At 22.7% G+C, this 26,113-nt stretch overlaps 2 protein-coding genes and 1 non-coding gene across 3 annotated transcripts; 2 read left to right on the top strand and 1 right to left on the bottom strand.

The window, feature by feature from the left end:
* Positions 1 to 209: 209 nt before the first annotated feature.
* Bm11628 (Uncharacterized protein) lies at positions 210 to 3,746 on the top strand (the record flags this gene model as incomplete). Its single annotated transcript, XM_043079375.1, has 6 exons — positions 210 to 333; positions 514 to 637; positions 763 to 884; positions 1,103 to 1,278; positions 3,065 to 3,166; positions 3,624 to 3,746. 6 exons carry the CDS (start codon positions 210 to 212, stop codon positions 3,744 to 3,746), a joined length of 771 nt encoding a protein of 256 aa, XP_042935309.1.
* Positions 3,747 to 4,481: 735 nt separating this feature from the next.
* Positions 4,482 to 20,492, bottom strand: Bm3307 (myosin heavy chain B (MHC B), putative; the record flags this gene model as incomplete). Its single annotated transcript, XM_043079374.1, has 16 exons — positions 4,482 to 4,697; positions 5,735 to 6,007; positions 7,193 to 7,369; positions 7,824 to 8,060; positions 8,411 to 8,733; positions 9,321 to 9,612; positions 10,230 to 11,822; positions 12,163 to 12,793; positions 13,203 to 13,449; positions 14,242 to 14,746; positions 15,281 to 15,894; positions 16,484 to 16,730; positions 17,092 to 17,316; positions 17,671 to 17,811; positions 18,416 to 18,544; positions 20,430 to 20,492. 16 exons carry the CDS (start codon positions 20,490 to 20,492, stop codon positions 4,482 to 4,484), a joined length of 5,913 nt encoding a protein of 1,970 aa, XP_042935308.1.
* Positions 9,871 to 10,011, top strand: Bm15618. The gene has a single exon (XR_006228000.1). It is a non-coding gene; the product is annotated as a small nuclear RNA Bm15618 (small nuclear RNA).
* Positions 20,493 to 26,113: the final 5,621 nt, after the last annotated feature.

Below are 26,113 nucleotides of genomic sequence, written 5' to 3'. Positions count from 1 at the left end.
GTTATCTGTTTATCAGTTATGTCACATTTCATCAATTTAATCGTTAATAACTAATTGATAAAAAAAAATAGTAACCTAATGATAAATGATAATAGTTGATTATCACTTTATCTGTTATCACTGAAATTATTATAAATGCTCATCGTCACTTGCTTTATTATGGTTTCTATTCAAGACGTATACTTTAAAAATAATATTTTAAGACTTATATGAAAGGTGATAAGGATGATTATGAGGAGAATTATGATAATTATAGTGGTGCTGATATATTGTTATCATTATCAGTTGAACTATCACATGAGCTTCAGAGTTATCTAACTATTAATTGCAACAGTAATTTTTAAAAAGAGTATTACTATTATTATTTACTCAGTGATAAAAGATTGTTATTGTTAATTATTATTATTGATTATTTGATTGTTAATGATTACTTCATGATTATTATCAATGATAAACTTAATCTTACTTTATGACAATGATAACAAATTATTATTATCATTACTTATCATTTAGAATTGCAAACTGATGAAGATGGTAATCCAATTTGCATGCTTTGTGATGAAAAATTGGCATCTGAGCACAATTGGATTGAGCATATCGAATTAGAAAAATCAAAACTTATCAAAAATATTGCTAAGTAAGAAAGTTTATCTTTTATTTTATTTCATTTAATTTCGTTTTTTTTTTTTTTTTTTAAAGTTTACTCAAATTCAAACTTTACATTTATTTATGTGTGAAATTTTAAATTTATCAAAATTTTAGTTTAAAAGATTATAAAGCATCAACTGATAATTTATTACAATCACCAATATCTGAGCAATGTCGACGAAAACGTGAATATGAATTATTGCGTATTCGATCTAATCAACAAAAAAGGCTTGGATGTATGATTTAAAATTTTAAAAAAAAAAATTTTTTTATATAATTATTTGAAAAAAAAAAAATTTTTTTTTCAGTTTATTATATGATAAAAAAGTAATATTTTTGCAATATATATATATGATTAAATATACTCATATTTTATAGTAATAATCTAAAACGAAAATTATTAAATTTTAAAATTATATTTTTGAAAAAAAAAAAAGTTTTATTTTTTTTAAAGTAAAAAATCGTGGATATCGTGATGATTCGAGTAGTCAATTAAATCATCCAACAAATAGCAATGTAACATATCCGATGATAATGTCACAGACAGTAATTGATGGAAATGTAAAAAAGGATGAATGTGAGGAATCTCGAGAAATCTCGGGAAATAGTAATTTCTGTCGATTTTGTGAGGTAATTTGCTTTTTTTTTTTTTTTCTTATGTTTTTAAAATAATTTAGTTGAAATACGAAATTTATTTTCATTCTCGACTTCAATTTTCTTATTGTATTTGAATAATTCGTTTATTTATTTTGCTCTTTTTTTTTTTTTTTTTGTTAATTTATAAATTCAAAAAAAAAAAAAAAAAAACTTTTTAATTGTTTAGAAGTTACTTTTAATTATTGGGGCTAATATTTATTTATATTATATAAAAAAAAAAATTGTAAAAAATATTTTTTTCCATCTAATAAAATATGTTTTTTTTTTTTGTGTGTGTAAAATTAATAAATTTAACAATCACACTTTTTGATTATTTAAATTTTAATTATTGAAATCGATATTTCTTAAATATATATATAAACGATTACCATTTTATTAAAATGAATACAAATAATTTACTCGAAATACGGAAGTCAATTTTAATATCGATTTCAATTTATAATAATTTTTATTTCTTTCAAATTAGTAAATTTTTAATAATTTGTTTATTTTGTTTTCATTCAGCAAATTAATGAATTTAAAAAAAAAAAAAACTTAAATTTTAACTAGTGGAATCGATATTTTTTGATAGTATTTATAAAATTATAGAAAAAATGATTGTTTCATTAAATAATTTCTTTTTTTTTTTTTATTTTTGTTCAGTAAAATATGAAAGAAAAGTAAGTTTCTAAACTTTTGTAACAAAAAAAAAAAAGTTATAAAATAGCAATAAAAAGCAAAAAGGAAAAATCAAAGAATGTATACAAATAATAATTTAGTAATACTGTATAAATAATTAAAAGTAATACTAAAATTTTGTTTATATTTGATATTATTTGAGTTTTCTTTTTTGTTTGTTTATTTCTATTTACTTTGAATAAATTTAGTCATAAATTTTACACCAATATTACATAAGCTAATATCTATTTTATTTCATTTTTCTTTTCTTTTCTTTTTTTTTTTTATTTTTAATTCTTGATCTTAAACATTTATTTGAATAAATTCAATAATTTACAATAAAAAATTGATAGCAATAATTTTGTTATAAAATTAATACTAAAACAATATGTGAAATAAAATTATCTTATGAAAAATTCATTTATTATTATTAAATAAAATTGATTTGCATTTATTAAAAAAAATAAATATTGCATTTTTTTTTTTATTTTTTAGCAAATTTTACTTTTTAATGTTTTGTAATTTATTTTATTTTATTTTTTTTTTAAAAAAAATATTTTGCAGTGCAAGAAAATTATCTTTGTCAAGTTTTTTTTTTTTTTTTTTTTTTAATTTAAATTTAAATTACTATTCTTAGTAATTAATAATAATAACTGATGCAGTCAAATTCCTAAAGAAGAAAAAAGCTTAAATTGTTTAGAATGATTGAAATTTTGGAATTAAAAAATTTGTTTTTGTAAATTCAAAAAAGTTTCCATTTCATTGTTTTCTTTTTTAATTAATTTTAAAGCATTTCACCTTGCTAATGTTCAATTTTTTTTTTTTTTTTTTTAAATTATTTCTGTCCATTGTACTTTTTTCTTTTTTATTAATGAATTTTAGTTTATTTTTCAAAATTTATCATTTAAAACATCGAAGTTAAATTTAAATCTTTTACTTTATTCATCTGTAATTAATAAAAAAAAAAAAAAAAATTTGTGAATAATATTTTTAATAGAATATTTCAACTTTTTTTTATTAATTAAACTATTTGAAAAAAAAAAAAAATTGGTTAAATTTGAAATATTTGTTTCGTTTTTTTTTTTTTTTTTTTTTTTTTTAGCGTCATCATGAATATTTGATTATCAGTAGTAGTTTTGATCATCCTCGATGTCATAATTGCTTCTTAAAATTACGCGCACAAACTGGCGTACTACCACTTTCGGTAAGTATTATAATTAATAATAATAATTAAATAATAATAGTTAATTTAAAATGATTAATTATCATTTATGCTATTAAATAATAATAATAATAGTTAATTTAAAATGATTATTTATCATTTATGTAATTAAATAATAATAACAGTTAATTTAAAATGATTATTTATCATTTATGTAATTAAATAATAATAATAATAGTTAATTTAAAATGATTAATTATCATTTATGCTATTAAATAATAATAATAATAGTTAATTTAAAATGATTAATTATCATTTATGTAATTAATAATACAATGACTAATAAACAAATAGCAAAAAGAGAAATAAATTAAATAAATGAATTATAAATTAGTAATAAAAATAATACTTTTTTATTACATTAATAAATGATTTATTAATAAATTTTTTTTTCCGTTTTTCCTTTTTTGTTAATTTAATTTTTACAGTTTTTTTTCAGATAACTTCACCGGTAGATTGTTGTAGTCCAAGTGGTTTAAGTGATGCTACATCCGGAAAAGCTTCGTCACCACATTCACCGCTATCATTGGTTGTTGAACAGAAACGTTCAAGGACTGAGTAAAATTAATAAAATAGATTTTAATTAATAATTTTTCCTATCATTTTGTTATCTTTTCTTATTTACAAATTTGTTTTTATTTTTATTTTTTTATTTGTGTCAATACTGTAAACAAATTAATACTTGTATTACATCTATTATTATTACTATATAATCATTATCATTATCACCGTTATTGTCATTATTACTATTATTATTATTATTGTATTACTATGATTGGGATTAATAAAAAAAAAAAACAATTGAAAAAAAAAAAAAGAAAAAGTTTGTTTCATTCAAAATTTAGTTATGCTTTTTTTTTTTGTAATCATTTTTTTTTCTTGTTTCTTTATTTTAACAATCGAGAAAAATTAACCAAGTGTATATCTCGAATATTTTTTAAATAAATGATATGTATATTAACTGGTTACATTATCATATCATATCATTAGTTATCAGTAAAACAATTATTATGCTTGCACAGATAGATAATACTTCATTTTTTTTTTTTATTCTTTCAATAATTCTATTTTGTCGCATCGTTAAAAGAAAAATGAAAAAAAAAAAAAAAAACAAACATTATGCGATAGTAATATATTTAGGAGGAAGAAATGTGATCATTTCAAGTAGAGAACTATATGCATACAAATAATTAAAATAAAATGAATTTAATAATAATAAAAAAAATATTTTCGCGTTTTTTCTTTTTTTTTTCTTTTCTTTTTTTTCTGAAAGAAAAAAAAAAAATTAATTTAATTTCTAATAGTCGGAAATACGATTACGAGATGGTGAACGGAGTACGGTAGCGGAACGAGTTGCTTGCAAACCGGTACCCGGTCCAACTGACATTGTTGTCCGGCTCATTGAGCGCATTTTTGTGACGGAATTTTCCGCATTATCAGCACGCTCTTCAGCATCTTCCAATTGATGCTGAATTTGTCGATATTTTTGCAAATTTGTATTTGCAAGCTCTTCCTGTAAATGATAAATTAATCAATTCATATTATTTTAACTTATTAATTTAATCAATTATTTAATTATTATTAATTTAATCAATTATTTAATTATTATTAATTTAATCAATTATTATTAATTCACGTAACTTCAAATTTATTAATCTGATCAGTGTATTCATATCATTTCAACTTATTAATTTAATTGTATTTATTTATGTGAAAGTATCTTAAAAGGCAAAAGGAGAAACGTTCGATGAAAATTGCGTATTTCACGTGGTTCTATCACGTGAAATAATTTAATTACTACGCAGATATAACGTAGAAACTTATATATATATAGGGAAATTGTTATATGATTGAATTAATCAATTCATATCATTTCAATTTATTATCAATTAATTCACCTCATATCAGTTTATTAATTTGATCAGTAAACTTAGACCATTTGATCCTTATCATTAAAGATTAAACGTGAAATGCTAACATATTTGCTCATATTAAAGCGATTTATGATTACAATAAGTAAATGATAAATGATAATTGATAAGGATAAAGTAAAGAATTTTTCCCAGCAATATTTATTATTTAAATGAGAATTTTATTTTTTATTAAGTATTAGAAATGAATGTTCGGACATTTCTCTATTACCTAACCTTTTACACTTTTGTTGGATGATTCATTTCTTATCAGTAAATATTATCAGTTGAATAGTAGTAATACATGATTGATTTGTAAATATATATATAAACATCAATTATTGCTAGGAATGCTAATTATTCCCCATTAATGAATAATTTAATTTCTAATTTATCAAAATTTAAATACTACATGTAAACATCAATTAGGAAACTTAAAATATATTTAAATTACTTTAGCGTTGTTTCTTTTTCTTTTAAATTTATAAAATATTTATTTAAACTAATAAATTTATTACTAAAAAAGAAAAAGAAAAGAAATTTACAATTTTTATTTATTCCTTTCAATTTTTCTTATTTCTATACACAATTCAATTACAAATTTAAATTAAATATTTAAAATAAAATAAATAAAACTTACAGCATCTTCCAATTGCTTCTTTTGTGTTTTAATTTTACTTTGAAGTTTATCAACAAGATCTTGCAATCGTTCATAATTTTTCTTATCTTCATCCACTTGAAATTGTAATTCACGTACTCGCCTCTCTGATTTAGCAACATTTTTATTTGCTTCCTGATAACGATGTTGTTCACCATCAAGTTCAGCTTCGAGATCATGAATACGTTGTTCTAATTTAGCAATCACTTTTTTACCACCTTTTAGTGCTGCTTGTTCTGCTTCTTCTAATTGCGCCTAAAAAAACAATTTTTTTTTTAATATGAATTAATTGAAAATTTTTTACTTAAAATTTTATTATGAGCATATTATAAACTAATTTTTAAAGTTTTAATATTAATTAGTTTTTAGAATTTTAATAAGAAATTGATTGTTAAAATTTGATATGGGTTGTTTTGCTTTGTTTTGTTTTGTTTTTTTTTTGTTTTTCTTTCAATTTTAGTATGAGTAAATTGTTGAAATTTTAATTTGAATTGATTCTTGATATGAATTGATTTTTTAAATTTTTATATGAATTAATTTTTGAAATTTTAATATGAGTTGATTGTTAACATTTTAATATAATTTTAATTTTAAAAAATTTTTGATTGCAAAAATAATATAAGAAAAAAGATGATAATAATATAAATATGGGAATACAGGTGATTATGCTAAATCATCTTTATCAATTTATAATAGTTATCATACAAAATTTGTATTATTTAAAATATTTTTAGATTAAATTAATTCATATTAATTAATTACAAAAAAAAAAAAAAGTTTTTGAAAAAAATAAATAAACACAGTTAGCTTTATTTATCAATAATTTAAATTTCACTCGGATTTTTTTTTTTCGAAACATTTTGAGAAGAAAAAAGAAAAATATGTATGAACTGTTTCTAAAATAAAAAAAAAAAAAAATTGAATCAAAAATGGAAGTTAAATTTTAAACGCTATGAAAAACAATGAAACAATTTAAATTTTAATCAATTTTTTTTTTTTTTTTTTTATTCCGAAACATTTTAAGAGAGAGAGAGAGAAAAGGAAAAGTAAGTTACCACATTTTAAGAGAGAGAGAGAAAAGGAAAGGTAAGTTACCACATTTTAAGAGAGAGGGAAAAAAGGAAAGGTAAGTTACCACATTTTAAGAGAGAGAGAGAGAAAAGGAAAGGTAAGTTACCACATTTTAGGAGAGAGAGAGAGAAAAGGAAAGGTAAGTTACCACATTTTAAGAGAGAGAGAGAAAGGGAAAGGTAAGTTACCACATTTTAAGAGAGAGAGAGAGAAAAGGAAAGGTAAGTTACCACATTTTAAGAGAGAGAGAGAGAAGAAATTTAAACGCTATGAAAAACAATAAAACAATTTAAATTTTAATGAACTTTTCTTTTTCATTCAGAAACATTTTAAGAGAGAGAGAGAGAGAAAAGGAAAGGTAAGGCTTACCTGCATATCTTTAATTTGTGCCTCAAGGCCTTTTCTCATCCTATCAATATGTAAGCCATGTTCCTGCTCTTGTCGATATTCTTCTGCAAGCCTTTCAACATCACCGATTGCTCTTTTACTTCGTTCTTCTGATGCTCGAAATTCATTCAATGTTTCATCCATGTCTGCATGAATAGCCTAAAAATAAAACTTTTTCAATTTAAAAATCAAAATTTAAAAAAAAAAAAAAAAAGAAAAAATCTTTTAATTTTACTCATTTTTTTTTCTCAATCCTGTAGACATTACTACCATTCATTTACAAAAAATTGAAAAAAAAAATTTTGATCACAATTTTTTCTTCTTTTTTTTTGCAATTGAATTTTAAAGGATTTTCTTAAATATAAATTTTAGAATTAATAAAAATAATTAAATGATTAATTATTAAACCATCTAGCTAATTAATTAATTGCAAATAATTCATTTACAAAAATTGAACTTTTTTCCTTTTTTTTTTTTTTTTTTTTGCAATCGAACTTTCTTAAGTATAAATTTTAGAATTAACAAAAAGTAATTAATGATTAACATTAAGCTATTCAACTAATTAATTATTTAATTAATTGTATAAAATTATACCTGGCAATGAATAATTTACCTGTAGTTCTCCTTCAGCTTTCCTCTTTGCTGCACCAAGATTGCTAACTTGCATATTTAATTCATTAGCTTGATCACGGCTTTCACTTGCGTCTAATTCTGCTTGTTTACGTGCTCGTTCCGCTTGTTCTAGCGCTTGGCTAATTTCATCTTTTTCAGCTTCCAAAATTTGTGCACGTTTTTCCGCTGTATAATAATGCTGCTTCATCTCATCACGTTGTCGTTGTTCTTCTTCGATCTATCAATCAAAATTACTAATATTAAATTAAATTTTAATTCTTTTTTTTTTTAAATTCTAATTTACTGCTGTAAAAAAAAAAAAAAAAATGAAAATGTCTAAATTTTTTTTATTTTCTTTAAAAAATAAAAAAAAATCTTTGGAATTTTATTATTAAAAGTAGTGCAATTATAAAATCATTTCACAAAAGTTTTATCATTAATAAAATGATAGCTAATAATATTATTTGATATTTTAATTAGAATGAAATTGTAATTAATTAAATGATAATAACTTTTATTGTTAGTTTAACAATTATATATTTGCTCCATCTAATATTTTTTTTTTTTAAAGATTAAAATTAAACAAACCTGTAATTGAATTTCACGAATTTGCTCTGTGCATCGTTTCAAATTCTTTTGTGCATCAGCATTTGCTTTATTAGCATGATCAAGTGCAATTTCAAGTTCATTAATATCTGATTCAAGCTTCTTCTTTACACGTAAAAGTTCATTTTTACTCTTTGATTCAGCTTCTAGTGATGCTTGCATCGATTCTAATGCACGTTGATGATTTCGTCGAGTATTTTCAAAATCTTCTTCCTTCTCTTGTATTCGCTTCTCAATTTCAGAACGTATTTGTGACACTTCCACTTGTGCACGCATTACTTTACTTTCTTCTGCTTCTAATGCTCCTACAAAATAACAATAACAATGATAATAATAGCAATGATAATAAAAACAAAAATATTAATAATAATAACGGTAATGTAGTATTAATATTGACAGCAATAACGGCGATTATTAATAGTAATAATAATAATAATGGTAATAATACTATTAATAGTAATAATACTGGTAATAATAATAGTAATAATAGTGATAATATTGATGACAGTAATACTATTAATAATGATGATAATAGTGATAATATTGATGGTAGTAATACTATTAATAATGATGATGGTAATAATACCAGTAATAATGATAACAATAGTAATAATAATGATAATAGTAGTAATAATGATTATTTATTTTTTTTTATAAATAATTCATACATTGCCTCAAAAAAAAAAATCATAAAAAAACAATTATATATATTTTACAATAAATTTATATAACATTACATTCCTTAATTCCATTATTCTTTTCTAAATAATTCACGCATCAATTTTTTGAAAAATAATAATAATAACCATATGCATTTGATAATAACTTTTTATAAATCCTTTTTTTGTTTTTTTTTGTTTTTTTTAAATAAATAAATAATCTTTGAATTTACCTTCTGCTTCATCAAGTGCATGTTGTAATTCTTCTTTTTCAATTTCCAATCGTCGAATCATTTTTTGCATTTCATGTTGTGAACGACCACCTTCACCAAGCTGATCAGTTAAATCTTTAATTTCATTGCTTAAAGCTTTATTTTCATGACGAAGTCCTTCAGCTGTATCAGAGTATTCCTCATATGTTGTCTTCATTTTGAATAAATCCGTTGACAGATTACGTACTTCACGTTGAACAGAATCAAGCTCTGCTGACATATCATCAGCTTTCTTTTTCCATTCATCAACAAGCTAAAATTAAATATTTAATTTTTAAAAAAAATTTTTTTTTTTGCTATAAAAATTATATATTTGAAGCTAACTTAATATTATATTACAATATAAGCATTCTCTTCCTGCTTTTTATCTAAACTTACTGATAAGCTTGATTTGTTGATAAGCTAAACTAGATGATTTCAGTTAAAATTAGGAGTGAACAAAAAAATGAAATTCATAGAATTATAAGTGTAAAATGTAGTATGGACAAAGCCTATCCCTAGAAGGGTACATGGACTGTTCCCATGGGTAAATACAATACCGGATCAACCCGTGATAGGTGAGAAACAAGCCCCTTTCAAATCCTTTTAAGCAGGATAATCTCGAAGTGATCAATTGATCACATATCAGAGATTAAACTGATAAGAATCGATATGTTTAATTCGAACAGATCTATATATTTCCTTAAGTGTAATTCTAATTAAACAAAAAAGTTATCAATCAATAGATGCATTATTGTTTCATATTTCAATACAATTTCAATTTCAATCAATCAGTAATCAGCTAATTGAAAATATTTAACTTTCAGTAACAATTTCAAAATTAAATTTTAATCGATCATAATTTGAAAAAGAATAAAATGGAAAACTTACAGCATCAAAACCTTTCTGCTTCTTCTCTAGCTGACTTGCTGTAGCATTTGCTCGTTCTACGTCAACTTGCGCATCATCAAGATCACCAAGTAAACGTGATCGTGCTTTTTCCAATGTTATAATTTTTTGATTAGCTTGTTCAAGTGCTTCTTGTAATTCATTAATTTTAATACCTTGTTTACGACGTACTTCTTCAAGTTCAGTAGTTTGAAGCATACCATCTTGCTCAAAACGTGATTGCCATTGCTGTATTTCACCATTTGCTTTACTTAATTGTCTTGCAACTTCATTCTTTGATTCAATTTCTTCCTCTAAATTATTATGTGCTTGTTCCGCTTCAATTTGTAAATTTTTCACTTGCGCTGCAAGCACTTGCCGTTCACGTATTTCTTCATCAGTTGCTGAACGTATATCCTCAATTTGTTGTGTTAATTGTCCTTTAAATCGTTGTAATGTTGAAATTTGCTCTTCTGCATCTTCTAATTGTCTTATCATATCACTATTCTCATTTCCAAGACGATTACGTACTGAACTATAATCATGCAATTGACGTGATTGCTCATCTGCACGTGCTTGTAAATCATTTAATTGTAATTCAAATTGTTTTACTAATTTTTCATTGCTTACTTTAGCAGCACTTTCACCATCTAATTGTGCAGCTAAATCTTCCGTATTACGCACATATTGCATTTTATCTTTTTCCAATTTTTGCTTTTGTTTTTGAATTTGATCTAATTGATCGGTTAGTTCAGCTACAGCATCTGTATGCTTTTTACGTAATGCTGCTAGTTGACTTTCATGATTCATATTTGCCTCCTCAATATCACGTCTTAATTTAGCTAATTCAGCTTCACGTTTCTTATTAATTTCAATTTGTGCTGCAGTTGCACCACCTTGCTCATCTAGTCGATCATTCAACTCCTCTAATTCATGCTGTATATCTGAACGTGCCTTATCAGTCTTTGATCGTGATTGTCGTTCATTTTGCACTTCATCTTCCAATTCAGCTGCACGACTTTGCAATTCTTTAATTTGTCGTTGCAATTTGCTAATTGTTGCTTGTTCATCTTCCAATCGACTACTTAATGCATTTAATTCGGCTTCTTTTCGTTTCATATTATTTTCTAAGTCACGTCGTTGACGTGTTGCTTCATCAATACTTTCTTGTGTAATTTTTAATTCACCCTCAAGTTTTCGCTTTGATTTTTCACTATCTGCTTTTGCACGTCGTTCACGTTCCAAATTATCCTCCAAATCATTTAACGTTTGCTCTAATTTACTTTTAATCTTATTTGCATGATTTGTTTTATCTTCTTCACCTTGTAAATCTTCCGTAATTTTCTTATTTAATTCTTCCTGATGTCGAATTTCTTTGTTTAATTTTGCCACCGATTCTGCTTGTTGTTGTAATTCATCTTGAAGTGAACGAATTTGATGATCTTTTGATTGCTTTTCCATTTCTGCTTTACGTGCACTCATTTCTAAATCTTGAATTTGCTTTTTTAATGCATCAATTTCACCTTCAACCTTCTTTTTTGATCGTTGAATTTCTGTATTTTGATCTTCAACATCAGCAAGTTGCTCATTTAACTCCTGAAAAGAGAAGAAGAAAGCAAAGTAAAGTAAAGTAAAGTAAAATATTAAAAAAAGAAAGTAAAAGTAAAATTTTTTTTTTATAAAATTTCGCAACTCAATTATATTTTACAGAAAGAAAAAAAAAAAAAAAGCTTTCCTTAATTATTAATTCATCCTAAAAATTTCCACCCAAAAATTCATTTTAAATTACAAAAATGCTTAAATTAAACTACAAAAAATTTTTCATCCAAAAATTCATTTTAAATTACAAAAATGCTTAAATTAAACTACAAAAAATATTTTACATTAAATTCAAAAAAAAAAAAAAAACGATTAAACTAAAAAGTAAAATTTTTACCTCAAGTTTTTTATCAGCATCTGATTTTGCTGATTCCATTTGTGATAGATTACCTTCAGATTTTGTAAGATTATTTTTTACAGCTTCTAATTTTTCAAATAATTCCGCTTTTTCGGTTTCCATTTTTTTTGCACTATCATCCAAATTTTTTCGTAAATTTTCCTCCTTTTGTAATGTCTCCTCAAGTGATTTTAATTTCTCCTGTAATTTTTCCAATTCTTCGGCTATTTTACCTTCTTTTAACATTGGTCGTACTTTGGTGTATAATTTAAACCATTCCCACGTACGTAATGAACACCACGCACGAACATTACGTTGTAGTATTAATAAGCCAGCTTTTTGTTGAATACGTCGTTTTTTATCAGTTAAGCCAAGATACCATTTAATTTGTGATTGTAATTTTGTTAGCAATGTTTTCAATGCTTCATCACGAACATCTTCCAAATGTGCTAATACACCTGCTTTAAAGAAAACTTTTGTTTCACCAATTCGAAAATTTTCTTCCGTTAATATATTTTCTTTAACAATTTTACTTAGCATTGCTTCAGCACATTTTCTCATATCTGTGCTACTGATCGATTCATTTGCAGCAAGTATTGAGTAGCGTTGCTTGAAATCCTTATGTAATGTTCTAAAAATAAAACAAAAGAATAATAGTAATTATTAAAAGTTAAAAAAATAAATTTGATTATTTTAAAAAAATTTTTTATTAAACTAACAAAAAAAAAAAGAAAAAATGATTTATTTAGAGCAATAATAGCTATTATATTTTTAAAATAATCATTAAAAGTTTAGTATTTTCTTTCTTTTTTTTTTTTTTTTTTTTTTTTTTAATTTGGCTATTTTAGTATTAATAGAAAGATTAATTTTTGCATTTTTGAAATTTTAATAAATTTTATTCTTATTAAAATTTCATTAAAATATATCTTCAAATTGTGCAGAATTAAAATTTTTTATATTAAAAAGAGATATTTTTTCAACTAAAACCAATTTTTTTTTTTTTTTTTTTTAAATTATTAAAATGAAATAATTAAAAATACCTGTTAGGGAAACCTTTACGACAGATACGAATACCTTCCAATACACCATTACATGTAAGCTGATTTAATACTAATGCCGCATCCAGTAAACCGGATTGCTTCTTTTCATTCGGAATAATACACCGAATAAAATGCGGATGTGTCATATTCAACATTGTCATTAGATTATTCAATGATTCACGATATAACATAGAAACGGTCATGAATGAACCGGATTTACCCTTCTTTTTGCCCGCTCCTCCTCCATCTAAAATTAATTAAAGCTAAAATTGATAATAATAATAATAAATTATCAGTATAATTGTAAAATTTAAACTAATTAAATTTTTCTAACATAAAAAATTTCATTTTTCAATTTTACTTTTTTACATTTCTTTCAACAGAAGAAACAAAAAAAAAAAAAAAAATCATATTCTAATGAATTTTCTTATCAATTAACTGATTTAGAAGTATTACTCATTAAAATTATCAATTTACTATTAAAGATAAAAATGATAAAAAAATATTTATTAGCTTTCATCAGTTAATTGATGATAAAATTCATTAGAATCAGTGCATGAATTTTTTATTTTATATCTAAGATTGAAAAATTTTTTCTTCAAAATAATGATAATTTATTAGATATTATATCAATAACTTTTTTTTTTTTTAAATTCTTTTCCTCTAAAATTTCACTGATTACTAATTTTTCGCTTCAAAAAATTTTCACAAATTTCATTAAACAATTCATGCATTGATGAGAAATAAGAATTTCTCAACTTTTATTAATCCTTTTATATACATATATTTTCTCATTATATTTAACAAAAAAAAAAAAAATAATCCATTCTGTAGTCGTTATTTTTTTTTAATTTAATCAAATCTAATCAAATTAAATCTGATCAAATCAAATCTAATCTAATCCAAACTAATCTAAATCAAATCAAATTAAATGAAATCAAATTAAATCTAATTTAATTAAATCTAATCCAATCAAATCAAATCTAATCAAATTAAATCTGATCAAATCTAATCTAATTAAATTAAATAATTCAAATACCTTTAGCAGCAGCTGCAGCTTCTTCCTGTGTCGTATAATCTTGCCAAATTTCTGTGAGAAGTAAATTACCAGTTGAATGTTTCATAACTGATACAACCGTATCATTTAATGGATCTTTATTCTTTTCCAACCAATTACTCACATTGTATCGAACAGTACCAGCATAATGTCGCATAGCAAAATGCGCTTCACCTTGTTTTCCTTTTGGCGGTTTTGGCTTTTCAAAATTTGGATGTTTACCCAAATGTTGATCGTTTAACTTTTGCGCCAATGTAAGATCAGTTGCTTTAGGTACGATACATTCCTCATCTAACATTGATAGAATGCCTAATGGTTTTTCAATTAATTCAATACAGGCTTGTAAATCTAAGCCAAAATCAATGAATGTCCATTGAATGCCTTCTCGGGCATATTCTTCTTGCTCCAATACAAACATATGATGATTGAAAAATTGTTGTAATTTTTCATTTACAAAATTAATCCAAAGTTGTTCGAATGAATTGAACTGAAAAAAATTATTTATATATTAATAAAGATTTCATTATGAAAAGTTAATTAATTAATTATGCTAGATTTGATAAAATAAAATTTATACATATATAAAAATTTTGTTGTAAAAAAAATTAATTTAAATTAATTATGTTAGATTTGATATAAATAAATGATTTCGTTTTTTGATTGATTAATTTGATAATATATATATTTATTTATTTGTTTACTTTAATAATTTAAAAAATAAGGAAATTAATAGAATATATAAAAGTTAAAGTGATTTTTTTTTTTTTTAAATTAATACAATATATAAAAATTAGAGTATAATAATAAAAATTTTCTTCCACTATTTTTCATTCATTATAATTTCAGAAATTATTGTTTTAAATTATAAAATTTTTTTCTTTAATTTATATCTAATCAAATTCCTAAAAAAAAAAAAAAAAAAAACGAAGTCAAAATTTTTTTTCCAATTTTTTTTTGAAAAAAAAAAAAGCATTTGAATTTTAATAAAATATTTAAAAAAAAAAAAAAACAAAGCACTTACATCAAATATTTCAAATCCAGCAATATCCAATACACCAATGAAGAAATCTCTTGATATACCTTTTTGATCCAATGTTTTATTACATTTTTTAACAAGCCAATTAAACACTCTCGAATATAGACCTTTAGCCATTGCTCCAACAGCCCATGTTACTTGATCAATATTTTGACCTTTATTGACCCATTCATTGCCAACTTTAACTTTTGGCTTTGTTAATGCTTTCAAGAATTCCTCATGACCAATACCGTACATTGCTGATGCTTTTTCCGCATCATCTGTACCATCCGGTTCCGCTTGCTCTTCACGTGGTCGTTGTTTAAATTTCATATTTCCCATATGCATTATTGCTGCCATTAATTTATAACAATTCATCTTCTCCTCTTGTGAAAAATGTAAAATATCAAATGCTTCATCAGTTAATTGATGCTCTTCCTTATCATTAACACCATCAATTGTTAGTTCTGCTTGTGCAACAAAATAATATTCCTTCAATGGCTTATCCAATAATAATTCTTTCTTTAATGTTGGTATGAAATCGGAATACAGCTGATAAAATATATGATAGCATCGTTCACCTGGTGCTTGACGTATAACACGTGATTTTTCAAGTAAATCTAGAATAAATGAAAAAAAGAAAGTAATCAATTTAAATAGCAATTATAATTAATAAGTAATAATTAAATAAATTTTTAATTTTTCTTCAAATTTTAATATAATTAAAAGTTGTAAATTTTAATTGCATATTATTAAATATATATATATATTTGTACCGTTTAATTATTAAGAATTGTAATTTTTTATAATAAACATTTATGTTTAAAAAAATTTTTAAACTCTTTCAAATTATATTTCTACCAAATGATTTTTTAATCTATTAAAAGTTATGTTATAAAGATTGAAAAGAAAAAAAATGTTGAAAGAATATTTTTTTTTGAGCGTTTGAAGTTAGATTGGAAAGAAATTATTAAAAATTAGTAATTGAATTGATTAAAATGATTTACTCGAAATGGAATAATTCAATTTAATTTATTTCAATTCATCATAAATAAAGGTATCATTAGAAGAGGATACATATTTGAAGATATAATAGTAATAATAATATATTTAAAATTAAATATAGCATTTAATTTTGACAAGTGATTTTTTTTTTTTTTTTTTTGTAATTTTATAATTAAATTTCAAAAAATAATTAATAAAACTAACAGTGTTCAATGTCACATGATGCGACACGACCTAGTTTCGAGAAGTGAATTCGAATAAATTTGCCAAATCGAGATGAATTATTGTTCCGGACCGTTTTTGCATTACCAAAAGCTTCCAGTACCGGATTTGTTTGAACAATTTGATCCTCCAAAGTTACCTTCTTTTTATCCGGTTGATCTGGTGTTGCCGCTGCTGCTGCATCACCTTTTTGTTGAGATGCACCTACCGTTGCAAAGTAGGCAATAACCTGAATTCATTCCGGAAAAAAGATTAATAGAGTTTGAAATATACAACATGCTAATATATAATTCATAATGTTTAACATCATAAAATTATTTAGTATATTACACTTTTTAGCTTAACTTTTACTAAATTAAATTGAATAATTTGTAAATAATTTTAAGCTATTTGAAATTTTCACTTGCATTTTAATGTTTTATTATAAGTTGTAATGATTTAGCAAAAATTTAAACAACAAATTTTTATTATTTAAAATTGTTTTATTTACAAATTGTGATATGAATAAATATCATTTTTATTGTCTAATTGCTTTTTTTTTTTTATTTGCTATCATTAATTGAATGCCGAAAAAATAAAAACAAAAATACTTTTTTGGTATTTTCGGTTTTTCCGGCACCGGATTCACCGGTAATTAACATTGATTGATTTTCATGATCGATCAGCATATTACGATAAGCTTCATCAGAAACAGCAAATAAATGTGGTGGCATTTCGGTTCTTCGTTTACCCATGTACATTTCGGCTACGGATGGTTCATAAATTGGAAGTCTTTTATACGGATTTATCACAACACAGAACAATCCTGAATATGTCTGAAAATAAATTTATAATTTTTAACTGAAAAAAAAAAAAATTTAAGGAATGAATTTGCATGCAACTATTAATGGTTTACTAATTAAAATGTATAAATTTAAAAAAAAAAAAAAACGGAACAGAAGGAAATAGAATTTTGAAAGATGGAACAAAACGGAATAAAATTAAAAGACGGAACAGAAATAATTATTCCGAACAAAAGTATCAATTAAAAAAAAAAGTTTTTTTCTTCAAAATTTACTGGAAAAAACAAATTATTAAAATAAAGTATGAATGTTACTTTTATCTATTGTTAATATATCATAGATAAAAATTTTAAAAGAAAAGTAATAATAATGCTAATAATCACTTACGTAAATCAGCATTTGACCGTAACGTGCACGTAAGTTATGCAGAACGGAAGCATCATTCAGGAAAGTCAGATTTGACATATCTTCGGTTTTTTCAAATTTTGGTGGATTCATTTCTTGCACAATTTCTGCTTTAAGTGTTACCTAAGAAATGAAAGGATGAAAAATTATGAATAATTAAAATGGAATTACTAATATATTAATAAAAAATTAATAATTTAATTTGTTTTTTTTTTCTTTTTGTAGTAATACTTTTTCTTCTTTGTTTCAAATATTAATTTTTATTTTATCACATTGCAATTTAAAACATATCTGTTGTAAATTTATTAGAAAATTAGCTTTTTTCAAAAAAATTTATTTTTTTCTTTCTAAAATTTCATTTTTCCGAAGAAAAAAAAGAAGCAAATAAAGTATAAATGAAAGAAATAATCAAATTTTCATTAAATTCAAATTTGATTTTTTCTAAAAACTATGAATATTTTGATTAAATTCACAATCTATTTGTTTTATGAATGTTAGGAAAATTTTTTTGTCAATAAATTACTGTTAAAAACAATTAATAAAAAGTATTTGAATAATGTTTAATTCAGTTAAAATACCATAAAATTTTAATCAAAATTATTATTTATATTTAAAGCTAAAAAGATGCATTTAAATTTCATTTTAAAAATGTGCTTCATTTTTTATTTCTTTAAATATGTTTGTTAAAATTTACAAAAAAAAAAAAAAAATTATCAGTGAAAGAAACCTCATTTCCACGAACAGAAACCACGGTGACTGAGTCACCCTTGCTAGATTTAATTTCCGCAGCAATATAACCATCTTCCGCATCCGGAATCCAAACATTTTTCTTTGAATCGTACGGTTTCGACTGATCCTACAAACAAAAACAACAAATAAAGCTTAGAAACTACTCACTAAGTTAGTTCTTTTTTAGAATTACTCCTTAAAGTTATTTTTCTGGAATCATGACATGAGAAGTCACAAAAGGTCATGTGATGACCTTTTGTGACTTCTACTAGTATTCAAGGTCAAATGATCATAAATGATCTGTAATGAATATATTTTAATATCGTTTAAAAATAGATTAAAAATATTAAAAAAAAAAGAGAGATAAATTAAAATTTGCAATAACAAAGAAATAAACATAAACAAAAAGAAAAATACAAGAATATATCTGTGAAAATAAGATAAATTCGAACAAAATTTTATAATTTAAAAAATTTCTTAAGAAATTTTCTTTTTAATTATCAAATTAAAAGTAAAAAAAAAAAAAAAAAAAAAGAATTGTACTTTAAATGGAATATTTTTGAACTCTCAAAACATAAGAAAAGGAAGAAAAAAAACATCTTTTCATAAATTATTTTTTGATTAAAAATTACACTTTTAAAATAAATTTTTCATTTTTTGAAAAAAAAAAAAAAGAATTTGAAGTATTTAGTAATGAGGTTTGTTTGGATGATTTCTTCTTTTTCCTCAGAAAATATTTGCCCGTGTTATGGGTTAGCATAGGTGTTGCGTGGGCAATTAGAGCTCTATGTTCCGACCATCTGTTTGTCATTTCATCCGTACTTTTTCAAAATTCGATTCGTTTGTTTTTGCTGTCTGTCCGCTTCTGTCATCTCATCCATTGCTAATTCGTCAATGCTAAGATTTTTGTTTTTTTTTTTTTTTTTTTTTAAAAAAAACAAATAACGCAAAATTTTCAAGTTGAATAATTTGTAATCGTTCACAAAAAAACAAAAAAATTCCAAAAATTTGCTCTTTTTTTTTTTGTCTAATAAAATTTTCATAGTAAATTTGATTAAACTCAAAAATTCACCGTTTTTTTTTTTTTTTTTTTTTCAACAACAATAAAATATATAAAAGAATGGTGAATGGATAAATAAGTATATAAAAGTAATAAGTATATATAAGTAATAAGTATATATAGGTAATAAGTACATATAGGTAATAAGTATGAGTTATAATATAAGTATAAATAAGTATATCTAAGTTAATATCATAATAATAAATTAAATTAATATCATATCTCATTGGTATATTTTCCACAATTATACATTAATATGTATTAGCTGTAGAACATTTAATCATCCGATTAGCTTATAAAATTAGCAATTTTAATTTTAGTCAAATTTTAAATTCAATATTAGAAATTCATTTTCAATTATGAACAATCAATTGTGCATAAATTTGGATATTATTAACATTAAGAAAATGAAATGTAATGAATAAAATGACTAAACAATTAAATTAAAAATAAATTATTAAATAGAAATTGAATAAATGCAAAAAATGAATGAATGAAATTGAAAATTAAAAAAAGATAATAAACAGAATAATACTAAGTGAATGGTATTAATTTCAAGAATTACAAAAAGAAAATCATCGATTTTTTTTTTTTCAACTAATTATAAATAAACAATTTTATATATAAATACAATTTTATATTTCTTATAGCAATTTATTATCTAATAATAAAATTAATTGTGAAATGAAATTGTAAAATATTTTTTTTTTTCCTTTTGAAATTACTTTTTATATTTTAACAATTATCAATTTTAGATCACATTTGTACCTCAAAAAAAAAATTATCAAAAATATAAATTATGCAAAAATTATACAAAATGAAACAATAAAAATCATTGCAACAAGGATGAAAACTTCAAAAATACGTGAAGAATTCATAATTGATTTATTTGTAACAAAAAAAAAAAAAAAAATTAAATTAAATTAATTAATTAAAAAATAAAAATTCATACCGCAATCATTTGTTCGCGTGATTGTCGCAGAAATGGCCATGCTGGATTATTTTCACAATCCATATTTTAAAAATTAATTTTAATATTCCTTCTGTTGTAATTATTTGTTGTTGTTGTTGTTGTTGTCGTTGTCGTTGTTATTGTTTGCTGTGATTACAAATTAATTTAATTTTAATTAAAATTAGAAATTGAAAAAAAAAACAGATATATACATTAAAAAATGTGGAAAATTTTTGAGATATGTTTACACTAGAAAATAATATTAGAATTAAAAATTGAAAAAAAAAAAATTTTTAAATAATATTAAAATTAAAAATTGAAAAACAAAAAAAAAAAAAAAAAAAAACAATTATACACATTAAAATATGGAAAATTTTTACATAAGATAATATTAGAATTAATAATTCAAAAAAAATGTGGAAAAATTTTTAGATAAAAATTAAATTTATTGTAATTTTAAAAAGAAAAAAGTAAATAAATAAGTAAAACATACAATTAGAGCTTCGTCGTTTCTACTTTCCGTGAGCAAAATATAAATAAATAATTGATGTAGCAGCAACTATAGTTTAAAACTTTTTTTTTTCTTTTTCTTTTCTATTTTTTTTTTTTTTTTTGTTTCTTGAACTGATCACTTTTCTTCTGCTTGTTTGATGATTTCTTCTAGCCTAAAGCAGAGGTATATATATTGTTAAAGTTAACGTAAAGTGAAATGAAATGTAATATAAACTTTTCATTCTCACTTCAAATCCTTTACTTTACAACATACAACGATTTATATATATACACAGACACATACATACACATACACATACATATAGGTAGACAGACACATACATACATACACAAATACTAAACTAATTCACACATTCTAATACAACAGCTGTATCATCATCAGCAATTTTGAACTAAAAGCTCGAGCTCAATTTAAACCTTTACTACCTCATTCCTCTCTCTCTCTCTCTCTCTCTCTCCTCTCTTCCTCTTCCCCTCCTCTTCCTCCTCCTCCTTGTTTCCGAGAGCAAAACAAAATGAATTTAAATTTTATATTTAAAATGTTTGGTAGTAAGAAGAAAGCCATGAAGGAAGGATGGATGAATAGATGGAGGGAAGGATGAAGTAGAAAGATGCTAAAAACTATTTAGCTGCTTCAACAACCTAAGTTCCTTTAACATTTTAAATAGTTTTTTCTTTTTCTTTTTCTTTTTTTTCAAATACATACAATTAGACAAACAAGAAAGCAAAAAGAGAGAGAGAGAGAGAGAGGGAAAGAGAAAAGAAGAAAGAAAATATTTTGAGAAATAATATGAGAACAAAAAATAAGAAGAAATGAATGATTAGTTTTACTTTACATTTTTTTTTTTTTTTTCTTTTTTTCAACTTTGTAAACTTTTTTTTTTTTTTTTTTCATTCCAGCGGAAGTATATTACATTAAAAAAAAAAATTTCTTTTTTTTCTCTTCTTAACTTTCTTAACTTTAATAATAATAATAATTTCGATCAAAAGGTAAAAAAGAAAAAAAAAAAATTTTTTTATTTATTTTTCAAACTATTATTATAATAAAATTTGTATTAATATGTATAATATTTATTTATTATTTTCAAATTTTTTCTCATTTACTTTTACTTTTCTTAAAATTATTCTCTGTAATATTTTTATTGAAATTTTTAACAATTTAACAGTTGTTATTATAAAAATCTCATACACATTTCTTCTTCTTCTCTCTCTCTCTCTCTCTCTCTCTCTCTCTCTTTGTTTTTCATATGAATTTCACATTTTTATTCTAACTATTATCATAAAAATGTATGCAATATTAATGACAATTTTAACTTTTCAAATCTTTTTCTCAAATTAAAAAACAAAAGCAAAGCAAAAAAAAAAAAAAAAAAAGGAAGGAAGGAAAGAAGAAAATTTCAAATTGAATTTTTCATTGATTCGTTCATTTCATTCTTTAACAATTTTTTTTCTTCTCCTTTTCATCTATTAATGAAATTTATAATTTAAGTATTTAAGTATAAAATATATACGAAATGATCTATTTCTTTAGCTTTTTCATAAGTTCAAATTTTTTTTTAAAAAAAAAAAAAAAAACGAGAAAGAAAACAAAAATAAAATGATGCAAAGATATCACTGTTATTCTACTTTCATCTCTAACAAATCTTATTTTTTCAGCAAAAAAAAAAAAAGAGAGAAAAATGAAAAACGATAAGTTTTTTTCTCTTTTCTTTTTTTTTTTTTTTCTGAAAAAAAAAGTAAAATTTAACTGATAGTATTAAAATTATTTCTGTGATTAAAAAAAAAAAAAATTTATTTTGGATAAATATTTTTGATTATTTTACTTTTTTTTTTTTTGTAAAAAAAGAAATGAATTTTTGAAAATATTTAAAAAATACACCAAATTAAGGACAACATTCCAAAATTTAAAACAATTGAAATTTTTAATGAAAATTTTTTATGATAAAGAACCTTTTTAATTATAATAACTAACGGTGAAAAAAAAAATTAAATAATTATTTTAAAAATGGTAAATTAAAGTAGAAGTATAAATAGAAGTAAAAGTTTAATGATAAAAACAATATTCTAAGAGTTCTGGAATAATTAATATATATGAAAAAATACAATTATAAATATTTACTTTCCTTCTAAATTTTATTCATTCAAGGATGAATATAGTTAGCAGAGGAAAAAAAAATTAAATTTAAATTATCACTAAATATTATATGTAAAGATTATATCACTTTGTAAACACTCTGATCAGTTTAAGTAAACAATTTAAATTATCAAATTTTGCTTATTTCTTTTTCTTTTTTTTTCCTTCATTTCTTGCAATGATAGTAGAAATAATTTTTTGTAGTATTATTTGAATTATTTGTTTCAGCTCATTTTCATTTTCATTTTAATAATAATAAATTTGAAGAGAAAATGTGAAGCGGAAAATTCAATAATTTATAAATTGAAAAATTGAAATGTTGAAAACAAAAAAAAAAAAATTTTTATTTACAGCATTAGCATTGAAAAGCTCCATGAAAAGTGAAATGAAAGAGTTAAAAACAGTTGTTTCATTTCATCTACTGCTATTGGCATAACACAAAACATTTTATCAATTCAAACTAATTCTTAGGGAACAAAAGTTTTACTTTTGAAAAAGAAAAATTTTAACATTATTTAAATTAAGCATAATTTTTTGTTTTTTTTTTTTTTTTTTTCATTTTTATTTCTTTCTTCGAACAATTAAAATTCTTTTTTCTTTTGTTTTATTTTTTCTTTCACTCTCTCAAAAAATAAAGAAAGAAAAGAAATGAAAATTTTTAAAGATTCAATAAAATGAAATGGAATTTTATTTTATTGAATCTTTTTTTTTTTTTTTTTTTTTTTTTTTTTATGGGTGAAAAAATGATTTTTGATATAAATAATAAATATACAGAAAAATGATTCAGCTAAAATTAAAATTCTTTTTTTTTTTTCACTTTTGTTAACTTTTATACTTGTAAATACATACATACGTACATGTGTATGTATGTATGTGTGCATGTGTCTGTGTGTGTGTGTGTGTGTGTGTCAAATTAATTAATTAGAAAGTTTTTATTCATAATTTTATTTTTTTTTTTTTTTGTGTATTTCATTTCGATATTGACAAAAATTTCAAATTAATTCATAATTCTCATCAAATTAAATACCAGAAAACATACATATATATGTGCTTTTATTTTCATATAAATATTTTCCCCAATTGTTTCACTCGAAAAATTTTCCATTTAAAATTTATGATCTCCTAAAAATGCGGGCAAATAAACTGGGCAAAGTTAAAAGGGGAAAAAAAAAAAAGAAGAAAAAACATTACTTAGCAGATGTTTTTTGTGATGAAAATAATACTAAACTATTATAAAGATTTTTCTTTAAAAAAAAAAAAAAAAAAAATATTATCTTATTCATTTGAGAAATGATAATTACAACAGTCATTGAAAGGGAAATAAACATGAAAAATTGAATTCAAGCACAAATAATCAAAATTAAAATTCAAGCACAAATAATCAAAATATTGATAAAATTTCTAAAATTTTTTTCAACATATTTCAGAATTATTAATTGTAATTAGAATGGAATAAAAGAAAGAATCGAAATAATTCATAATTCGATCAAATTTTAATTTTCAATAATATCTGAATTTATGGAGTGCAATAATGCTATTCATTCATTATTTGTATGCAAAATTGAATAGTTAATTCTTTATCTTCTGAGAGAAGAAAAAAAATTCTAATTTTAATTATTTAAGTCTTGAATGTAAAAATAAAATTCATTCATATCACTCTAATTTTGAAGATAAGATTATCCCTATAATAATACATAAAAAAAAATGGCTTAACTTATTCATTTAAAACTAATATCACTACTCTATCATAGTATTTACATAATGAGAAAAGTTTAAAATTAAAATTTTGTTTGTTTATTATTTTCACTTTTTCGTTCTTCAAAAATTCCTCCATGTATTATGATTAGCTCATCCATCATATGATAAATTTAGCTAATTAATAAAATTAGTGTAATAAAATTGCATCAACACGAAATATAACAATTGTAAACGATACAAATAAATGAAATAAATATACGTAGAATTAATCAAAAAATCTTTTTTCTCATATTAATTATAAGCTAAATAAAATATATAATTTATATAATTTTTATTTCATACCATCAAATTGTTTTTTTCTTGATTCTTAATTCAAAAAGAGGGAAATTTCTAAAATTCTCACAAATCTGTTCGAATCGAAAAAAAAATCACTCCGCTAGGACCAGAATATTTCATTTTCGTCATATGCAACGATTTATGAAATTATCGGTTATGCATGTGAATTTATTTTTAAAGGTACCATGGTTTCATTGTAGTTGTGTACCGTGGTGTTGTTGTAGTTAATACCACATTATCGTTGTAATTGGGTACCGTAGCGTTGCTGTATTTAGGTACCACAGTGTCATTGTAGTTAGGTGCCACAGTACTATTGTAATTCCCACTGTGAAACCACAACTGTAATATCATTGTATTTAGGTACCATATTATCACTGTAACTAGATACCATAGTATGATTGTAGTTAGGTGCCATAGTACCATTGTAATTTCCACTGTGAATGTTGTAGGAAATTCGCTTCTTACATAACCTTACTGTCATCTCGAGCTTACATCATTTGCTTAATTTGATTTCCGAAGCAAATAATCTTTATGAAAAAAAACAAAAAACAAAAGAACTAAGAAATGGATAATATAATTCTAATAGATAGTTTGTTGATTTCAAGATAAACAGCAATAATTTGTTAATATATGATTTAAATATAAAAGTGAGCTGATAATATAAAAGAATAAAGGATATTTTTTCTATTGAAATGTTAATCAACATTTCTTGATCTATTTATTTCGTGGTAAGGAATATATTATGTGCCGAAAGTAATTTTTATCCTTTAATGAATAAAAATAGTTTCTAGAAAGTTTTTTTGATATTATTTTTGTCCTGTAGTGCGTTACTTAGACTTTTCTCATTTATGACGCATTCCTGCCATTCCCTCATTATTACTTCATTTCCTGATACTATATGTCATTTTCATATAAATAATAGATGTGTAAAATATTTCGACAGTAAATGTAAAATATTTCGACAGTAAATTTCGACGACAGAAGTCTTATTTGCTGACTTTAG

Source organism: Brugia malayi (genome assembly GCF_000002995.4).
Source record: "Brugia malayi strain FR3 genome assembly, contig: Bm_v4_Chr2_contig_001, whole genome shotgun sequence".
In the NCBI taxonomy this organism is placed as follows: Eukaryota; Metazoa; Nematoda; class Chromadorea; order Rhabditida; family Onchocercidae; genus Brugia; species Brugia malayi.
Note: the sequence above shows the minus strand (reverse complement) of the source record. Positions and strands in the feature narration are given on the sequence as shown.